Here is a 16,547-nt window from a genome sequence, read left to right as displayed (position 1 = left end):
GTCTTCATCCCCATTTTACAGGTGAGGGGACTGAGGCATAGAGAAGTGAAGTGATTTGCCAAAGGTCACACAGTAGACAAGTGGCGCAGGCGAAATTAGAACCCACATCCTCCAACTCCCAACCCCGTGCTCTTTCCCCTAAGCCCCGCTGCTTCTCACTTGTTAAGCGCTTATAATGTGTCCGGCACTATTCTAAGCGCTGGGGTAGGTCCAGGCTAATCAGGTCGGACACAGTCCTGGGCGCACATGGGGCTGCACAGTAATAATAGTAATAATTATGGTATTTGTAAAGCGCTTACTACATGCAGAGCACCGTTCTAAGCACTGGGGTAGACACAGAGTAATAAGATTGTCCCGCGTGGGGCTCACGTTTTTTAATCCCCATTTTTACAGATGAGGTAACTGAGGTACAGAGAAGTTAAGTGACTTGCCCAAGGTCACACGGCGGGCAAGTGGCGGAGCTGGGATTAGAACCCATGACCTCTTACTCCCAAGCCCCTGAGTCAGAGCTTGCGGACTTTCCACTGAGCCACACTGCTTCTTTGATATTTGCCCCACCCTCAGCCACACAGCAGTTATGTACATAATCCATCATTTATATTACCGTCCGCCTCCCCCGCTAACCTGTAAATTCTCGGTGGGCAGTGAATACACCCACTCTTTCGTCGCGTGCTCTCCCAAAGTGTTTAATACAGTGCTCTGCGTTCAGTAAGCGCTCAGTACATGCCATTGGTTAATTGAGTCGTGAGTGCCACCGTACGTCGGACCGAACTTTAAAAAAGGACCGATCAGTCGGGGGTTTATTGAACGCTCTTCGTAAATGCAACCGATTCAGAGATATCCTTTAAATTAAGTAAAAAAAAATCCCCGTTGTCTCTCTTTCAACAGGTTGGGCTCTTCTAAGCCCTCGGGGACCCTAAACAAAATTTTAGATTGTCATCTTTGTCAGGCATAGAAGTAAGATTCATGGTACACAATCCCCGGGGCCACAGCCGGAGCCCTCCGTAGTTGAGAGTTATACCTATCGGTTCTCCAAAGCAGTGGCTATTAGTATGAGCAGGTTCTGCTCCCTGCCCTCCCCTCCAAACTCCTTCAGAGGACTGTCCCGAGCACTTAGTTCAGTGTTCTGCCCATGGAAACTCTCCATAAATACCACTGATTGATTGACTCGAGAGTGTTTGCCACCTGGTCCTGGTGATTCCTTTCGATCGGGTTCATCGGTCTGGTTTCAGGGGCTCTCGTGGCGCGTGTTCTGAACCGTTTCCTCCGCAGAGCAGCGCGCTTCCTCTGGAAAGAGTGAGTTGATTAAATCATCGAGCCTCTCAGCTCTTTCTTTTCATCACCGAGTACATCTTTTGCATCATGGTTTGGTTGTCAAAGTCAAGTTACCCCGCTAATTTCCCTAGCCCAGTTTCCTGCTTTGCGTCCATTGGAAGAGCCTCCTGTTGGAATTCCTATTTTGGTCCCTCGGTTTGCTTTTCGGGTCTCAGGTGAACTCGTCAGTTCTTTAAGGATGACTCCGACCTCTCTTGTAACTGCCGGAGTTTCCATTTGATCATTGTGGTTGGTTCCCCATGTGGCCCTCACTTTTTCCCCTAGGCCTATCATACAGAGCGTTTAAGGAGTCCGCAAGCTCTGCGTGCTTACTCTTTCATTTAGCTCCTCCTTTCCGTTTTGTGGAAATCAGAACAAGCGTCAGAGGGGTTGCCTGCCTCGCTCCCAGCACCCAACTGAGCGGTATAAACTCGGTTCTCCCATCAGTTTGGTCTCTTGGGGAGAAATGGACTGAGAAGGAGCCTGCTGCCCAGAAGTCCCACCTGGGGGAACTTGAGAGGATTTCAAGGGGCCCGGAGGAAAGTTTGGGGGTGAAACTGAAATTGGCTACAGGGCCAGTGGGCCCGTGGCTGGGCTCAGGCCCCTGGCCGTTAGCCTTCTGCCATGACCCTCGGGTGGACTTGACCCCAGAAGACCTCCTGGGCGTGCTGTTCTGAAACATTCCGGGGTCTCGTTCCCTGAAAGGCCTGTCTTACTGGCATGTTCTCCAAAAACGTTTTTTGGTCCTCTTTTTTCCCCCCATTTTCTTTTTTTTTTTTTTGGTCGGGGGAGGTGCCGGGGTGGAAGAGGCTACAAAGGTGATGAATGGAGAATTCCAAGGCAAGCATCTCCGGTGCTACCCGAGACAGCGGCTGCCCTCTATTAACCTGGGCCGCCTCCTGGCCCCTTGAAAGCTCGGCAGGCATCCGACTCCATGCTCTCTCCAGTGTGAATCCCTCCCTCCCTCCGACCGGCCCCGTGTCAGTCCTTCTGGTCGTGCTCAAGTTGACAGGGGTGATCATTTTGGTGGCTGCGGGTGGTGATCGCTCAGGAGCAGGCCATCTTCCTTTAACACCGCCTGCGGTGTCGATGCCATATCCGAGCCCAAATCCCCCCAGTTCCAGCGCTGCTGGGTTTGCCCTGTCCCTCTCCACCTGGTTCCTCCTTGCTGGCTCTGGGCCAGGAGGGTCCCCTTTAGAAGCTTCTGGAGCTTTATTTTCTCTGCCAGGCACGAGTTGGAAGAATAACGCTTTTCTTTTCTCTACCCCTGCAGAAAACCTTCCCGACACAGCCGGTCACCCTTCTGGACATTTACACGCATTGGGAACGGTGAGTCGGCAGGGCGTTCTTCCCGGAGATGGCGAGGCCAGAGGCGGGCGCTCCCACCAGTGCTCGGCGACCACTTGTCCGTGGGGGTCATCGACCCCTCCTCGGGAGCCTCACGGCCCCGGGTCCGTTCCCAGAACCGTCCCGGTCTGGTCGGGTTTCGGTTGGGGCTGGGCGGGCCTGCTCTTCCTCCTGCTTCCAAAGACCAGCTCTCAGTGAGCAAAGACGTCTCCTTGGCCTAATGGACTTAGCCTAATGAAGCAACAGTTCCCCTCATTAAACCGCCCCGCCTCCTGTTCCCCCACTCCCTGCCCCCATCCCGGACCAAACCCGGGAACTGTTGGTTTCTCGCTGGGTCAGGTGGGGTTGCGGGGAGACCTGAAAGCTTGGGGGTGGTGACCTTGCCCTTGCCTTTCCCCCTTCCCTTCAGCTTGTTGATTCCCCCTTGCCCTTAGTGAGAAATAAGGGTCTTGGGTGGGCCTGGTGGCATTTGATTGGAAGGAGTACTTTCAAATTTTTCTGGGATTTTACCCAGAGAAGTGCAAACGATGACTTGAGAGGTTGAAATGGCACGGCTCCTTGACCCTCTCCCGGCACCGTGGCCGGCTCTGTTCCACCGGAAGGGATCACAGCTGAGGCATTCCCTGGAGAAGCAGGATCCCATTCTTTCCTCAGACACCCACGGTGCCGGCCACCCCGGTGCCAAAGGCCAGGCTGCCCCGTGTTAGAATAATAATTATTGTTGTTTTGGTATTTAAGTGCTTACTAGGTGGCAAGCACGGTACTGAGGGCTGGGATGGATACAAGATAATGAGGTTGGACACAGACTCTGTCCTACATGGGACTCGCAGCCTAAGTAGGAGGAAGAACAGGTACGTACAGATGAGAAAACCGAGGCCCAGAGAAGTTAAGTATCTTGTCCTGGGCCACACAGCAGGCAGGGGGCAGAGCCAGATTTCGAACCCAGGTCCTCTGACTCTCAGGCCCGAGCTCTCTTCACCAGGCTCCTCCGCTTCTCTTGGTGGGTGTGTGGATTGGCTGAGCCTCTCCCCCGACTAGTGTGGCTAATGGGGATCTCCCTCTACATGTGTTGACCCACGCTAAAGGAGAGGGAAAAAAAACCAAGCTCACCTCTGTGCCCCAGCTTCTCTAGGGGTGAAGGAGCGGGGAGGGACCGGGCCGTCTTGGAGGAGGGGACAGCGAGCAGGAACTCTAGGGTTTAGGCACAGCTCTCTTTCCCTCTTGGCTGCCTGTCTGAATTCCATAGGTTTCTGCTAATGCTAACATAAATAATTCCCTTCCCTAGTGAGCTGATTCAGTTCTTTCTGCAATCACTTCAGTATGTTAGATGAGGATCGGCCTCTCTTCTCGAATGTGGGGTTGGGGGGTCGTCTTTCTTGGGGATCAACTGTGATGAGCTTCCCTCCCCTGTCACCGGAGCTGCTCTGACCTGGTTGGTCCTCCCTCCTAGCTGAGAAGTGGAGAGGCTTCCCCGGGACAGAGATGATGGGGTGTGTGTGGTGCGGGTGGGGTTTGCCCCTTCATCCCTCCAGCCCAGCCTGTCCCCAGGGAGATGCCAGCCCAAAGTCCCCAGCGGGGCCCGGCGGGCGTTGGTACCCGATGCGAGCAAATGGGAAATAGAATGGAAGGTCCAGCTTGGCTGGCTGGATTGGCGTCGGCTGCTCAGGAGTCCGCAGTTCCAGACTCTCTTCCGGGTTGTCCCAGACATTCCCGGGCATGAGTTGGGGATCCAGGCACATCCGGATCTTCCGGGGCCAATGCCCTCCGAAGCTTTTGGCAGAAGGCTGGGGGCCCAGGCACAGCCACTGGCTCAAAAGGGAGCCACTGGCCCTGTGGCCAGTTTCAGTTTCACCCCCAGACTTCCCTCGAGATCCCTTGAAATCCACTCAGCTTTCCCCAGGAGGGACTTCTGGGTGGCAGGCTCCTTTTCGGTCCATTTCTCCCGAAGTGACCAATCTGACGGGAGAACTGAGTTCACACTGCTCAGTTGGGTGCTGGGAGCGAGGCAGGCGACACCTTTGACACTCGTTCCAATTTCCACAAAACTGAAAGGAGGAGCTAAATGAAAGTAAGCGTACAGAGCTTGCGGACTCCTTAAAAGCTCTGTGTGGTAGGTCCAGGGAAGAAAATGAGCCCTATACAACGAGCGGAGCACCGTGCTACGCGCTGACTCCATCCCCAGCTCTAGACCACAAAGGAAAAAGTGGGGGGGAGTGGAAATGGCCAACTAAATTCAACAATTCAGTAACCCCAGCGGTTAAAAAAAGAGAAATCACAGGTTTATTCCTCAAAAGCTTGGTGGGCTCCTCACCACCGCAACCTGGCTGTCTGGTGCGAGTCGCCAGCACTTTCCCAGTGGTCCAGCGGCCTGTCTCCGCGATGGCAAATGGAGAGGATGAGGTTGACGTCGGGCTTCCGGCGGTTGCAGAAGGGGCGGGCCGGCGCCAGCGGGGGTGATCGACATTCTCTCGCCGCCACCGGTGGCTCCATTTCTCCCCTGGCCCTAACAATGGGGAAATGGACTAAATCTGGCTAGAGATTGCCAAGCACGGCATTAGAGGTTGCTCCTTAAAATGGCCTCCCGGCTGGGTTACCCGGCAAGCGAGATGGGAAGGGCCTGAGCCAGGAGTAAGCGCAGAAAGGGTCAAAGCAGGAAGCGAGGCAGTGGAAAGAAGCCGGTCCCCGGGCCCCGCGGAGACTGTGTCCTGCCAGCCAAGAGCAGGAGCACAAGGGTTTGGGACGGTGGATTGCTCTCAGGTGCTCAATAAATACGTATTTATCATAAGTATTATATTATGATGTACTATTATGTACTATTATAATAATCCCCTCAGTCCCACTTGGGGACTGTGAACCCTATGTGGGACGTGAGGCTGTGTCCAACCTGATTAACTTGTGTGCACCCCAGGATTTAGGACAGTACTTGCCACATCGTAAGCCCTTAACAAATACCATAATAATAAAAATAATCATTACTTTCCCCTTCCCTGCCTTATGTGAGCCCCTTGAGGATTGGAGAGCAAGTCTTTCTCATCTCTACTTCTTTCTCAGCACGTACTACAGTGCTCTGCACACAACGGGCGCTTAATAAATGCCGTTGTTACTATTACTGTTACCGCTGTGTCAATATGAAGGGGTGTCTGTGAGTGTGTTATGTCTTTTGGCCTGTCTCACCTTCATGTGGAAGACATCTCCTCTGAAGTGTCTGATGCCTGTCCAAGCCTCTGGGTAGTTAAGCCATTGACTATTTAGACTGTGGTCCCCATCTGGGGCGGGGACCCTGTCCAACCCGACAATCTGGTGTCCACCCAGTTGCTTAGTACAGCGCTGGGCAGATAGTAAGGGCTCAATAAATACCCTCGTAATAATAGCGAAGATGATGATGATTGAATCGAAGGGAGTGAAGTGTCGACCTGGTGTGGCTGATTTGTCCGAAAAAACTTTCCCCTCACCCCTTCGTGCACAATCTGTCCCGCAGAACCTCCGAAGAGGCTAAGAAACGCAAGGCCGACGAACTGGATGAAAACCTGCAGGCCAAGAAGGTCAGGGTCTCTGATCCCGTGAGCAGCTCGGAGAGCTCTGAAGTGGAGGAAGAGTACACAGCCAAAGGCATGAAAAGTAAGAGCCTCGTGGGCCAGGGTGGCAGAGGGTGGGTTATTGGACTTGACCCGTCCTCCAAACTCCTCCTCGGAGCTGGTGGGAGAGCGTCTTAGCCTGGGCAGCTGGAACGTCTTGGAGGAGCTTGGAGTTTGAGGTGGGTGTTGCCCTGGGTAAGGAGCTGGGGGGCTCGGGAGGGGTGGGACCGGAGGTGCAGATCAGGCTTGACGGATGAGCCCGGCCAGTGGGAGCTCCCACAGGAGGGCTGTTGTCTCTCAAAGGCAGCGAGGGTTTTTATGGAGGCAGCCAGATCTCGGGGTCAGTGACATGGCAACACCTTAGAATTTATTTTTCTATCTCAGAAAGGCTGGCAGGCTAAAATGGGTGTGGATGCCTTAGTCCCAGCATGTGGGACGATGCCTCTGTAAATTCAGGGCCACCCCGGGTGGGTTCATAGCCACCTAATTGCCAGGGCCCGTGGCCTGTCTCAGGGCGGCTCCAGCTGACCCCAAGGTCCCTTTTCATGTTGCAGCCACCAGGCCTCTGTTGGCCAAATCAGTGACCTTGATGCCCGAGAAGAATCTCGCCGTGACCAAGGACAGAGCCAAGGTGAGGAGAGGAGGGCAACTTCTCTGGGATTAGCCGGTTTGTTGACGTGGCAGGGTTGGCCCATCAGGGTGGGTGGTACAAGACTTCCCGTCCACAAACAGCGTAGCGTTGATGGCGAAGTCGTAGTAGTCTTTAAGTCTTCCGATCACCAAGGGGGTTGGTGGGAAGGACCCTCTCGCCAACAGATGGTTTTCCTGTGGACCTCCTTCTTCCCTCATCCTCTGATTGAAGGGGAGATTCTCGGGTCCCCTCTCTGGCTGTCCCCCACGGGCAGGGAGAGGAGGTATTTCAGTCAAACTATCATTGGTATTTATTGAGCACTTACAGAGCAGCGTGCAGAGCGTCGTATTAAATGCCTCGAAAACTAACAGAGTTGGTAGATGTGATCCTTGCCCACGAGTGACTTACGGGGGAGACAGATTGGGTTAGGGTAAATAGTTGAGCATTTGGGCTCAACCAGCCCAAACCTTCATCCTGTGAGCCTCCATCACTAAAACCTCCAGCCTCGGGATTTTGCGTACTGGGACCGGTTGGGAGCCGTTATGGTGGGTTCAGAGGCATCGGGGAGAATCCTGCTAGAGAGGGCCACTGGGGACTGACTGGAGTCAGCCAGATTTCTCCTCATTTGTCTGCAGGGGAAGAACAAGAAAGTGACCGGCAAGGCAGTGAACTCCATATCTCCTCCCACACCCAACAAGGGGCCAGCTCCCCTGGGGAAACCGGGCCTCGCTACTCTGGCCCAGGCTCTCTCCCCCAGATCCAACCCGGTCTCCAAGAACCAGGCCGCCGACTCCAGCAGCAGCTCATCGGACAGCGAGGCCGAAGGGGCCGCCTCCGTAGACAGGCTGCATCCCAGACCCGGTAATAATGACCCTCATCCTCTCTCGGGCTAGCTGCTGGGGGTACGGGCGTTGTGCTCCCTGCCCTGTGCTGCTGGAGAGACCCTGAGACCACTCTGGGTAGATGATCAGGCCCGGGTCCTCTCTGGCAGATCCTTCTCTGGGGCTGGGTGGTGGTTTTCGGGCTTTTTTTCAGGGGAAATCAAACCTTTTCCGGCGCTCTGACCAGCAGTAAGTATTTATTGGATTCCCGCAGGGTTCAGACCCCTACGGAGTGGGAAGAGCGTCCCCAGAGTGGAACTCTCTGTGTATATAGGAGCATCCGTGTGGCCGTTTTCTCTGCGGGAAGTGTTTGTTGGGGGATGATATAGTGGGAGTGGTGTTGTGTGTGTGCATAGTCACACGCATGTGGTTGCCCACTGCCCCAAACTGACTTGTCGCCTTTGATCCAGTAGCGGGGCCGGTGGCTCGGAAACCAGAGAGCAGCAGCAGCGGGGCCTCCGGTGACGAAACTGATATTGAGGTGATTTCCGCCTTCTCCTCTTGTTCTGTCTTGCCCAGTGCCTCTCCCCCGTGGTGTTGGAGGCGGTCGTTCTTGCTTTGTGACCTTTGCCCACTCACTTCAATTCTCTGTGTCTTAGTTCTCCTGTTCTCCCTCCTACTGAGACTGTGAGCCCACCCCATAAGGGACAAGGACTCTTTTTAACCTAATGAACTTGTATCTACCCTAGCGCTGCTTAGAACAGTATTTGACACGTAATGAGCGCTTAAAAACAAACACCCAGAGAAACTCGAGTAGGGCCAACTATCTCACTGTTACTGCCTCGGGGCAGAAATTGTCCATGGTAGATGCTGTGGGGGAAGCTGGATCAGGTTCCCTTAAGTCAGTCTTCCTCTTTGCCGAGTATCCTCACCTGCTCTGATTCCCCATTCGGACTTCGGGAGCCTGTACGTGACTGACCGCTTCTTTCCCTTTCCTTCTAGACCCAGGTGAAACCAGGAGTAAAAGCTCAGCTCACCAACACCCCAGGGAGAATGGTGCCAGCATCCACAGGACCAAAGGGAGGAACATCTGCTCCAGGCACTGGGAAGCCGGTGACCGCATCCCCCCAGGCAAAGGCGGGGACCCCAGTCAGGATCGCTGGGGACGGGAGGCCGGAGGAGAGCTCCGAGAGCAGCGAGGAGTCAGAGAGCGAGGAAGAGATGCCAGCCTCCCAGGGACAGGTGAGACCTGTGAGGGGACCGCCACCTTCCTCAAGTCCTCCCCCACGCTGAAAGGCAGGGATCGGGAGCAGTAGGGTTCACGGGCCGGCCCGGGCCGAGGGAAGCCCCAGCTCTGAGGGGAATCCGTAGCAGAAGGTCGATTGCCTTATCCTGATCCCCTCTCTGGCCTCCAGGTGAAGCCAGCGGTCACAGCACCCCACGTCACCCCGGGGTCCACCAAAAAGCCCCAGGGCAGAGCGTCCACCCCAGCTGCCAGGAAGGCAGTGGCCGCCACGACTCCCAGGGCCCAGATCGGGGCTCCCGGCAAGGCCGTCGAGATGAGGAGGGCAGAGGAGAGTTCCGAGAGCAGCGAGGAGTCCGAGGGTGAAGATGAGGTGCCGGCATCCCAGGGACAGGTGAGACTTTGGTGGACACTGAGGATCAGAACCAGAACCCCTCCAGGGAAAGAGTTTTTCATCACGGGCTGAAGGAGCTGGGAGTTTGGGATCTTCCACTGTCCTTTTCCCCGTGTTCTACCTCCAAGACTGGCCATCGATCCCTGCCCTGCCATACCCTTAGCTCATTCTCTCCCTGTGGGCTTCAGGTGAAGGCAGCGGGGAGGACTCCTCTGGTCAGTTCTGTTCCGGTCAGCCCCGTCTCGGTCAAGGGGTCCCAGGAGAAAGCGACCGCTCCAGCTCTCCGGAAGCCAGTGACCCAGCCCTCCCAGGCCAAGGTGGGGACGCCCAACGTGGCCACCAAGGCAGGGGTGGAGAGTTCTGAGAGCAGCGAGGAGTCGGAGAGTGAAGAGGAGGCACCGGCCCCCGAGGGAAAGGTGAGACCCGGGGTGGGCGTTCGGACTGCACAGTTATCCTCGGGAGCTGTGAACGAAGCAGCAACCGGCCATTCTCCACTTGGTCGAGGAGAACCGTGCCACACCGTGGGGTGAAACGCGGGATGGTGGATTCCCAAACCACCGGGTGACGGGAGGAGCGGTAGTCCTCAGCCAACGGTCACCTGAGGCTGATGGCCCCGTGGAACTTGCGGTCTGCCGAGAGCTGCCTTTCCCATTTGTCCCTCCGTTCCTGTGGTCCCACGGATGCCAGGAGGTTCTCTCGTCTCTGCCCCGGCACGACACGTCATCCTTTCCACGGGCCGAGGGGCAACTTGCTGGCGGGTGGTTTTGTGGAGCTTGGGAGACGTCCAGTTGGGCAGAGCAGGCTCCCCCTGTCCCGAGGGCCCCCGGGAAGCTCCCGGGCCAGATTTAGAGTAGGATCGGTCTGTGTTCCGATTAAGTCCCTTTTCTCCCCTGGGTCTCCTCCTCCTCACTGTTGAAAAGCATCATTTGCGCAGTGAGGCGTGCTATTTCTACTCTCCAGGGGCCGAGGCTCATCCCGTCTTGTCAGTTCCTAGATCTCAGCCCACTCCTTCCCTTACGCTGTTTCCTTCTCGTGAATTCAGGTTTCCCAGGCCAGGGCCCCCGCCGGGAGAGGTGCGGTCACGGCCCCAGCGTCCACCAAGGGGGCGGCGGCCACACACCCCCAGGCCCAGGCTAAGAAAGTGGGCAGCAGGAAGCCAGAGGAGAGCTCGGAGAGCAGCGAGTCATCGGAGAGCGAGGAGGCATCGGCATCCAAGGGATCGGTGAGTGAACACAGTCTCTAGATTGAAGCTCGTTGTGGGCGGAGTATGGGTCTACCACTTTGTTATATTATACTTTCCCAAGCGTTCAGTACAGTGCCGTGCACATAATGAGCGCTTAATAAATACGATCGATTAATTGCCACGGGGGGGGGGGGGGGCATGCCGTCGCAGCCGGGGAGCGACCGACACTGTAGTCCTGAAAGAGCAGGGAAGCTTGAACAAGGATGGTGCCCGTTGCAGGTGGGAAGGAAGGGGTAGATCTCAGGTATGTTATGAAGAAACAAGCAGCAGGATTCAGCACCAGAGTGAGTGAGAACTAAAAGATAAGGAGTCAGGATTGTGGCCGAATGTGCCCACCCCACGGGGGTGGGGGGTGGCGGGCCGCTCTCACCCAGCCAGATGTCGAGCTGGGCTCTCAGACTTGTTCATCCCAGTTGCGTGCCAAGAACTGCGAGTTTCCAGTCAGGACTGGAGAGATCCCAAATGGTGATTTTTTCTCTGGCCTATGAGCTCTTGGAAGTCTGACCAGCCTAACCCTTGCCCCCAGCTAAAATCCCTGCTCCCTTTTCATCCCCGTGATCGAAATTCAAAGTTGGTACCTAAGGATTTAGCTTCCGGGACGGTGAGGGTGGAAGAGTTATTAACGGAGTTGGGAAAGTTAAGAAGAGGAATGGGTTTAGGAGGGAAGATTGACCACGTCATCATCATTGTAATAATACAGTATTTGTGAAGTGCTCACCAAGTGCCAATATTAAGAGCTGGGGAAGATACAAAATAATCAGGTCCTCCACAGTCTCGAGCCCACATGGGGCTCAGTCTGTGAGGGAGAGAGAACAAGTATTTCATTACCGTATTCCAAGTGAGGAAAAGTTAAGTGATTTGCCCAAAGTCACAGAGTAGGCAAGTGGCAGGGCTGAGAGATTAGAACCCAGATCTCTTAACACCCAGGCCCGGTCTCTTTCTACTAGCCTTGCTGCTTTGCCACCAGTTCAAAGGTGAGCTCAAGCAATAAAGCAGTGGGAAGAAGCTTTTCATTGGTGGCAAAAGGGAGGTGGTACCAAGTTGGAACTGATGGTTTGGGATCTCCAGCTGTCCTTTCACACCTCCCGCCACCATGTTCCTTTTCCTCCCAGCCTCTCGCTGTCCCGCCTCCTAGTGGGAACATCATGTCCTGCCATGCCTTACCTTGCCCTTCCCTTAGCTCATTGTCTCCCTTCGGGCTTCAGGTCAAGGCAGCGGGGAGAACTCCCCGAGCCCTATCCGTGCCGGTCACCCCCATCTCATTCACGGGGACCCATGAGAGAGTGTCCGCTTCGGTGGCCACACGACCGCAGGCCAAGGCGGGGACTCCCATCCAGGCCTCCGGGGCTGGGAGAGCAGAGGAGAGTTCAGAGAGCAGCGAGGAGTCGGAGAGCGAAGAGGAGGCACCGGCAGTCCAGGGACCGGTATGCTCCCCATATGCCCCCCGGCTGCAGACCTCAGAGCCTGAGGCTTCTGGCCCACCTGTGGGACAGAGCGGGGCCGGGAAGGGGATAGACAGGAGTTTCCTTCTGGGTTCACTCACTTCATAAAAGGGAATTGGAACAGGTTGTCTTTTTCCCATTCTTGGAGTCCTTCTTTCCTTCACTCTCTCTCTGTGTTGTTCTCTGGCCTCCAGGTGAAGCCAGCGGTCACCGCATCCCAGGTCAGCGTCCCTCTGGGATCTGCCAAAAAGCCTCAGGGCAGAGCGTCCACTCCAGCTGCCGGGAAGGCGATGGCTGCCACATCCCTCCAGGCTAAAATAGTGACTCCCACCGCCAAGGCGGTTGGGGCCGGGAAGCCAGGGGAGAGTTCCGAGAGCAGCGAGGAATCGGAGAGTGAAGAGGAGACTCCGGCGTCCCAGGGGCAGGTGAGACTCGTGGAGACTGAAGCCGCTGTCCTGGTGAAGCCCGGAAAAAGAGTTTTTCATCATTGGCGAGGGGTGGTGTTGATCGCAAGTCGGAGCTGGTGGTTTGAGATTTTCAGCTGTCCTTTCCCCGTCGTTCCTCCCGGGTCCCTTCTTCTATCTGGCCATCAGTCCCTGCCCTTCCCTTAGCTCACTGTCTCCCTTCGGGCTTCAGGTGAAGGCAGCGGGGAGAACTCCCCGGGCCGTCTCCGTTCCGGTCACCCCCATCTCAGTCACGGGGACCCATGAGAGAGTTTCCACTTCGGTGGCCACGCAGCTGCGGACCAAGGCGGGGACTCCCGTCCAGGCTGAGAAGGCGGAGAAGAGTTCAGAGAGCAGCGAGGAGTCGGAGAGTGAAGAGGAAGCACCGGCAGTCAGAGGAAAGGTACGCCCCTCATCTGGCTCCTAGCCGTAGGCCTCGAAGTCTGAGTCTCCTGGCCTACTTGGGACGGAGCGGGGTGAGGGAGCCATTAGTCGGGAGTTTTCCTCGGGGTTCACTCACTTCATAAAGGGGTATTAGATCAGATTGTCAGTTTCCCATTCTTGGATCCTTCCTTTCTTTGCTCTACATCTCTATTATTCTGTGGCCTCCAGGGGAAGCCAGTGGTCATCGCATCCCAGGTCGGCATCACTCCGGGATCTGCCAGAAAGCCCCAGGGCAGAGTGTCCACTCCAGCTGCCGGGAACCGGGTGGCTGCCACAGCCCCCATGGCTAAGGTAGCGACTCCTACCACCAAGGCCTCTGGGGGCGGGAAACCAGGGGAGAGTTCTGAGAGCAGCGAGGAGTCGGAGAGCGAAGAAGAGGCGCCGGCGTCCCAGGGGCAGGTGAGACTGACGGAGCCTGAGGCTGCTCCCCTAGGGAAACCCGGGAGAGAGTTTTTCGTCATTGGCGAGGGGTGGGATTGATCGCAAACCGGACCTGGTGGTTTGAGATTTCCAGCCGTCCTTTCCCCGTCGTTCCTTCCGGTTTCCTTCCTCTGTCTGGCCATCAGTCCCTGCCCTTCCAGTAGCTCATTGTCTCCCTTCGGGCTTCAGGTGAAGGCAGCGGGGAGAACTCCCCGGGCCGTCTCCGTTCCGGTCACCCCCATCTCAATCAGCGGGACCCATGAGAGAGCGTCCGCTTCGGTGGCCACACGACCGCAGGCCAAGGCGGGGACTCCCATCAAGGCCTCCGGGGCTGGGAGAGCAGAGAACAGTTCAGAGAGCAGCGAGGAGTCGGAGAGCGAAGAGGAGGCACCGGCAGTCCAGGGACCGGTATGCTCCCCATATGCCCCCCAGCCGCAGGCCCCAAAGCCTGAGGCTTCTGGCCCACTTGAGCGTCAGAGCCGGGTGAGGAAGGGATTAAACAGGAGTGTTCTTCTGGGTTCACTCACTTCAATAAAAGGGAATTGGATCAGGTTGTCTTTTTCCCATTCTTGGAATCCTTCTTTCCTTCACTCTCTCTGTGTTGTTCTCTGGCCTCCAGGTGAAGCCAGCGGTCACCACATCCCAGGTCAGCGTCACTCGGGGATCTGCCAAAAAGCCCCAGGGCAGAGCGTCCACTCCAGCTGCCGGGAAGGCGATGGCTGCCACATCCCTCCAGGCTAAGGTAGTGACCCCCACCGCCAAGGCGGTTGGGGCCGGGAAGCCAGGAGAGAGTTCTGAGAGCAGCGAGGAGTCGGAGAGTGAAGAGGAGGCTCCGGCGTCCCAGGGGCAGGTGAGACTGGTGGAGACTGAAGCTGCTTCCCTAGTGAAACCTGGGAAGGAGTCTTTCATCATTGGCCAGGCGTGGGGTCGATCTCAAGTCGGAGCTGGTGCTTTGAGATTTTCGGCTGTCCTTTCCCCGTCGTTCCTCCCGGCTTCCTTCTTCTATCTGGCCACCAGTCCCTGCCCTTCCAGTAGCTCACTGTCTCCCTTCGGACTTCAGGTGGAGGCAGCGGGGAGAACTCCCCGAGCCGTCTCCGTTCCGGTCACCCCCATCTCAGTCACGGGGACCCATGAGAGAGTGTCCACGTCGGTGGCCACGCAGCCGCAGGCCAAGGCGGGGACTCCCATCAAGGCCTCCGGGGCTGGGAGAGCAGAGAAGAGTTCAGAGAGCAGCGAGGAGTCGGAGAGTGAAGAGGAGGCACCGACAGTCAGAGGACAGGTACGCTCCCCATCCGGCCACCAGCCACAGGCCCCGATGCTTAAGTCTCCTGATCTGCTTGGGACAGAGTGGGGTGAAGAAGGGATTAGTCAGGAGTATTTTTCTGGGTTCAGTCGCTTCATAAGGGGGACTTGGGTCAGCTTGTGTATTTCCTATTCTTGGAGTCCTTTCCTTCCTTCCTTTATTCTGTATCTGTGGTGTTCTCTGGCCTCCAGGTGAAGCCAACGGTCACCGCATCTCAGGTCAGTGTCACTCCGGGGTCCATCAAGAAGTTCCAAGGCAAAGCATCCACTCCAGCTGCTGGGAAGGGGGTGGCTACCAAGTCCACCCGGGCCAAGGTCGTGACTTCTACCGATGCCTCGGGGGGCGGGAAGCCAGGGGAGAGTTCTGAGAGCAGCGAGGAGTCAGAGAGCGAAGAGGAGACTCCGGCATCCCAGGGGCAGGTGAGACTGGTGGAGACTGAAGTTGCTCCCCTAGTGAAACCTGGAAGGAGTCTTTCATCATTGGCGAGGGGTGGGATTTATCGCAGGTCGGAGCTGGTGGTTTGAGATTTTCAGCCGTCCTTTCCTCCCGGCTTCTTCTGTCTGGCCATCAGTCCCTGCCCTTCCAGTAGCTCATTGTTTCCCTTCGGGTTTCAGGTGAAGGCAGCGGGGAGAACGCCCCGGGCCGTCTCCGTTCCGGTCACCCCCATCTCAGTCACGGGGACCTATGAGAGAGTGTCCGCTTCGGTGACCACACAACCGCAGGCCAAGGCGGGGACTCCCATCAAGGCCTCCGGGGCTGGAAGAGCAGAGAAGAGTTCAGAGAGCAGCGACGAGTCGGAGAGCGAAGAGGAGGCACTGGCAGTCCAGGGACCGGTATGCTCTCCATATGCCCCCCCCCCCCCCCGCTGCAGACCTCAGAGCCTGAGGCTTCTGGCCCACCTGCAGGGCAGAGCGGGGCCGGGAAGGGGTTAGACAGGAGTTTGCTTCTGGGTTCACTCACTTCAAAAAAGGGAATTGGATCTGGTTGTCTTTTTGCCATTCTTGGAGTCCTTCTTCACTCTCTCTCTGTGGTGTTCTCTGACCTCCAGGTGAAGCCAGCGGTCACCACATCCCAGGTCGGCGTCCCTCTGGGATCTGCCAAAAAGCCTCAGGGCAGAGGGTCCACTCCAGCTGCCGGGAAGGCGATGGCTGCCACACCCCTCCAGGCTAAGGTAGTGACTCCCACCGCCAAGGCGGCTGGGGGCGGGAAGCCAGGGGAGAGTTCCGAGAGCAGCGAGGAATCGGAGAGTGAAGAGGAGACTCCGGCGTCCCAGGGGCAGGTGAGACTGGAGGAGACTGAAGCTGGTGCCCTGGTGAAACGCGGGAAAAGAGTTTTTCATCATTGGCGAGGGGTGGGGTTGATTGCAAGATGGAGCTGGTGGTTTGAGATTTTTCAGCTGTCCGCCCTCTGCTTCTAAGTTGGCCCTTCAGACCCTACCCTTCCATTAGCTCATTGTCTCCTTTCGGGCTTCAGGTGAAGGCAGCTGGGAGAACTCTCCTGGTCATTTCCATTCCGGTCACCCCCATCTCAGGCTCAGACAGAGGGTCAGTTCTCTTATCCTGGTCCCTTCTCTGGTCTCTGCACCCAGGTCGGCGTTACCCCGGGATCTACCAAAAAGACCCAGGGCAGAGCGTCCACTCCAGCTGCCGGGAGGGCAGTGGTTACCACACTCCCCCAGATCAAGGTTGGCATTCCCATCAAAGTCACTGGGGGTGGGAGGCTCGGGGAGAGCAGCGACGAGGAGGCAGTGGCTTACAGGGGGTAGGACCAAGAGTGGGCGAGTGAGCTTGTCCTGGTGTGGCTGAACACGAAGAGTGGGACTGGGCCTGCTCTTGGTGGTTTGTGGCTCTGCGGGGACCTCTCTACCGGTCTGGATCTGGGCGGGAAAAGAAGAGAATAGATTTAGTTTTCTGTGCAGATACCTCTT

General features: G+C 56.6%; 1 protein-coding gene across 9 annotated transcripts in view; it reads left to right on the top strand.

The window, feature by feature from the left end:
* Positions 1–16,547, top strand: part of TCOF1 (treacle ribosome biogenesis factor 1) — a 42,435-nt gene that overhangs the window by 3,288 nt on the left and 22,600 nt on the right. For 3 of the 9 annotated variants that reach the window (XR_003754441.2, XM_029050341.2, XM_029050349.2), the window contains exons 2-21: positions 2,588–2,643; positions 6,140–6,279; positions 6,791–6,867; positions 7,503–7,728; positions 8,159–8,229; positions 8,691–8,930; positions 9,104–9,325; positions 9,514–9,741; positions 10,368–10,547; positions 11,774–11,992; positions 12,205–12,435; positions 12,647–12,856; positions 13,066–13,296; positions 13,507–13,725; positions 13,937–14,167; positions 14,378–14,596; positions 14,812–15,039; positions 15,235–15,453; positions 15,669–15,899; positions 16,209–16,304. Coding sequence is in view for 8 of the 9 variants with exons in the window: in XM_029050341.2 (XP_028906174.1) it covers positions 2,588–2,643; positions 6,140–6,279; positions 6,791–6,867; positions 7,503–7,728; positions 8,159–8,229; positions 8,691–8,930; positions 9,104–9,325; positions 9,514–9,741; positions 10,368–10,547; positions 11,774–11,992; positions 12,205–12,435; positions 12,647–12,856; positions 13,066–13,296; positions 13,507–13,725; positions 13,937–14,167; positions 14,378–14,596; positions 14,812–15,039; positions 15,235–15,453; positions 15,669–15,899; positions 16,209–16,304 (3,774 nt within the window). In the remaining variant the exon portion in view is untranslated. The remainder of the gene's footprint in view (positions 1–2,587; positions 2,644–6,139; positions 6,280–6,790; positions 6,868–7,502; positions 7,729–8,158; positions 8,230–8,690; positions 8,931–9,103; positions 9,326–9,513; positions 9,742–10,367; positions 10,548–11,773; positions 11,993–12,204; positions 12,436–12,646; positions 12,857–13,065; positions 13,297–13,506; positions 13,726–13,936; positions 14,168–14,377; positions 14,597–14,811; positions 15,040–15,234; positions 15,454–15,668; positions 15,900–16,208; positions 16,305–16,547) is intronic. The other 6 variants (XM_029050342.2, XM_029050344.2, XM_029050347.2 and 3 more) reach the window with 6 other exon arrangements.

The sequence above is a fragment of the Ornithorhynchus anatinus genome, chromosome X1 (genome assembly GCF_004115215.2).
Source record: "Ornithorhynchus anatinus isolate Pmale09 chromosome X1, mOrnAna1.pri.v4, whole genome shotgun sequence".
NCBI classification, from domain to species: domain Eukaryota; kingdom Metazoa; phylum Chordata; class Mammalia; order Monotremata; family Ornithorhynchidae; genus Ornithorhynchus; species Ornithorhynchus anatinus.
This window is presented reverse-complemented; position numbering and strand designations above follow the sequence as displayed.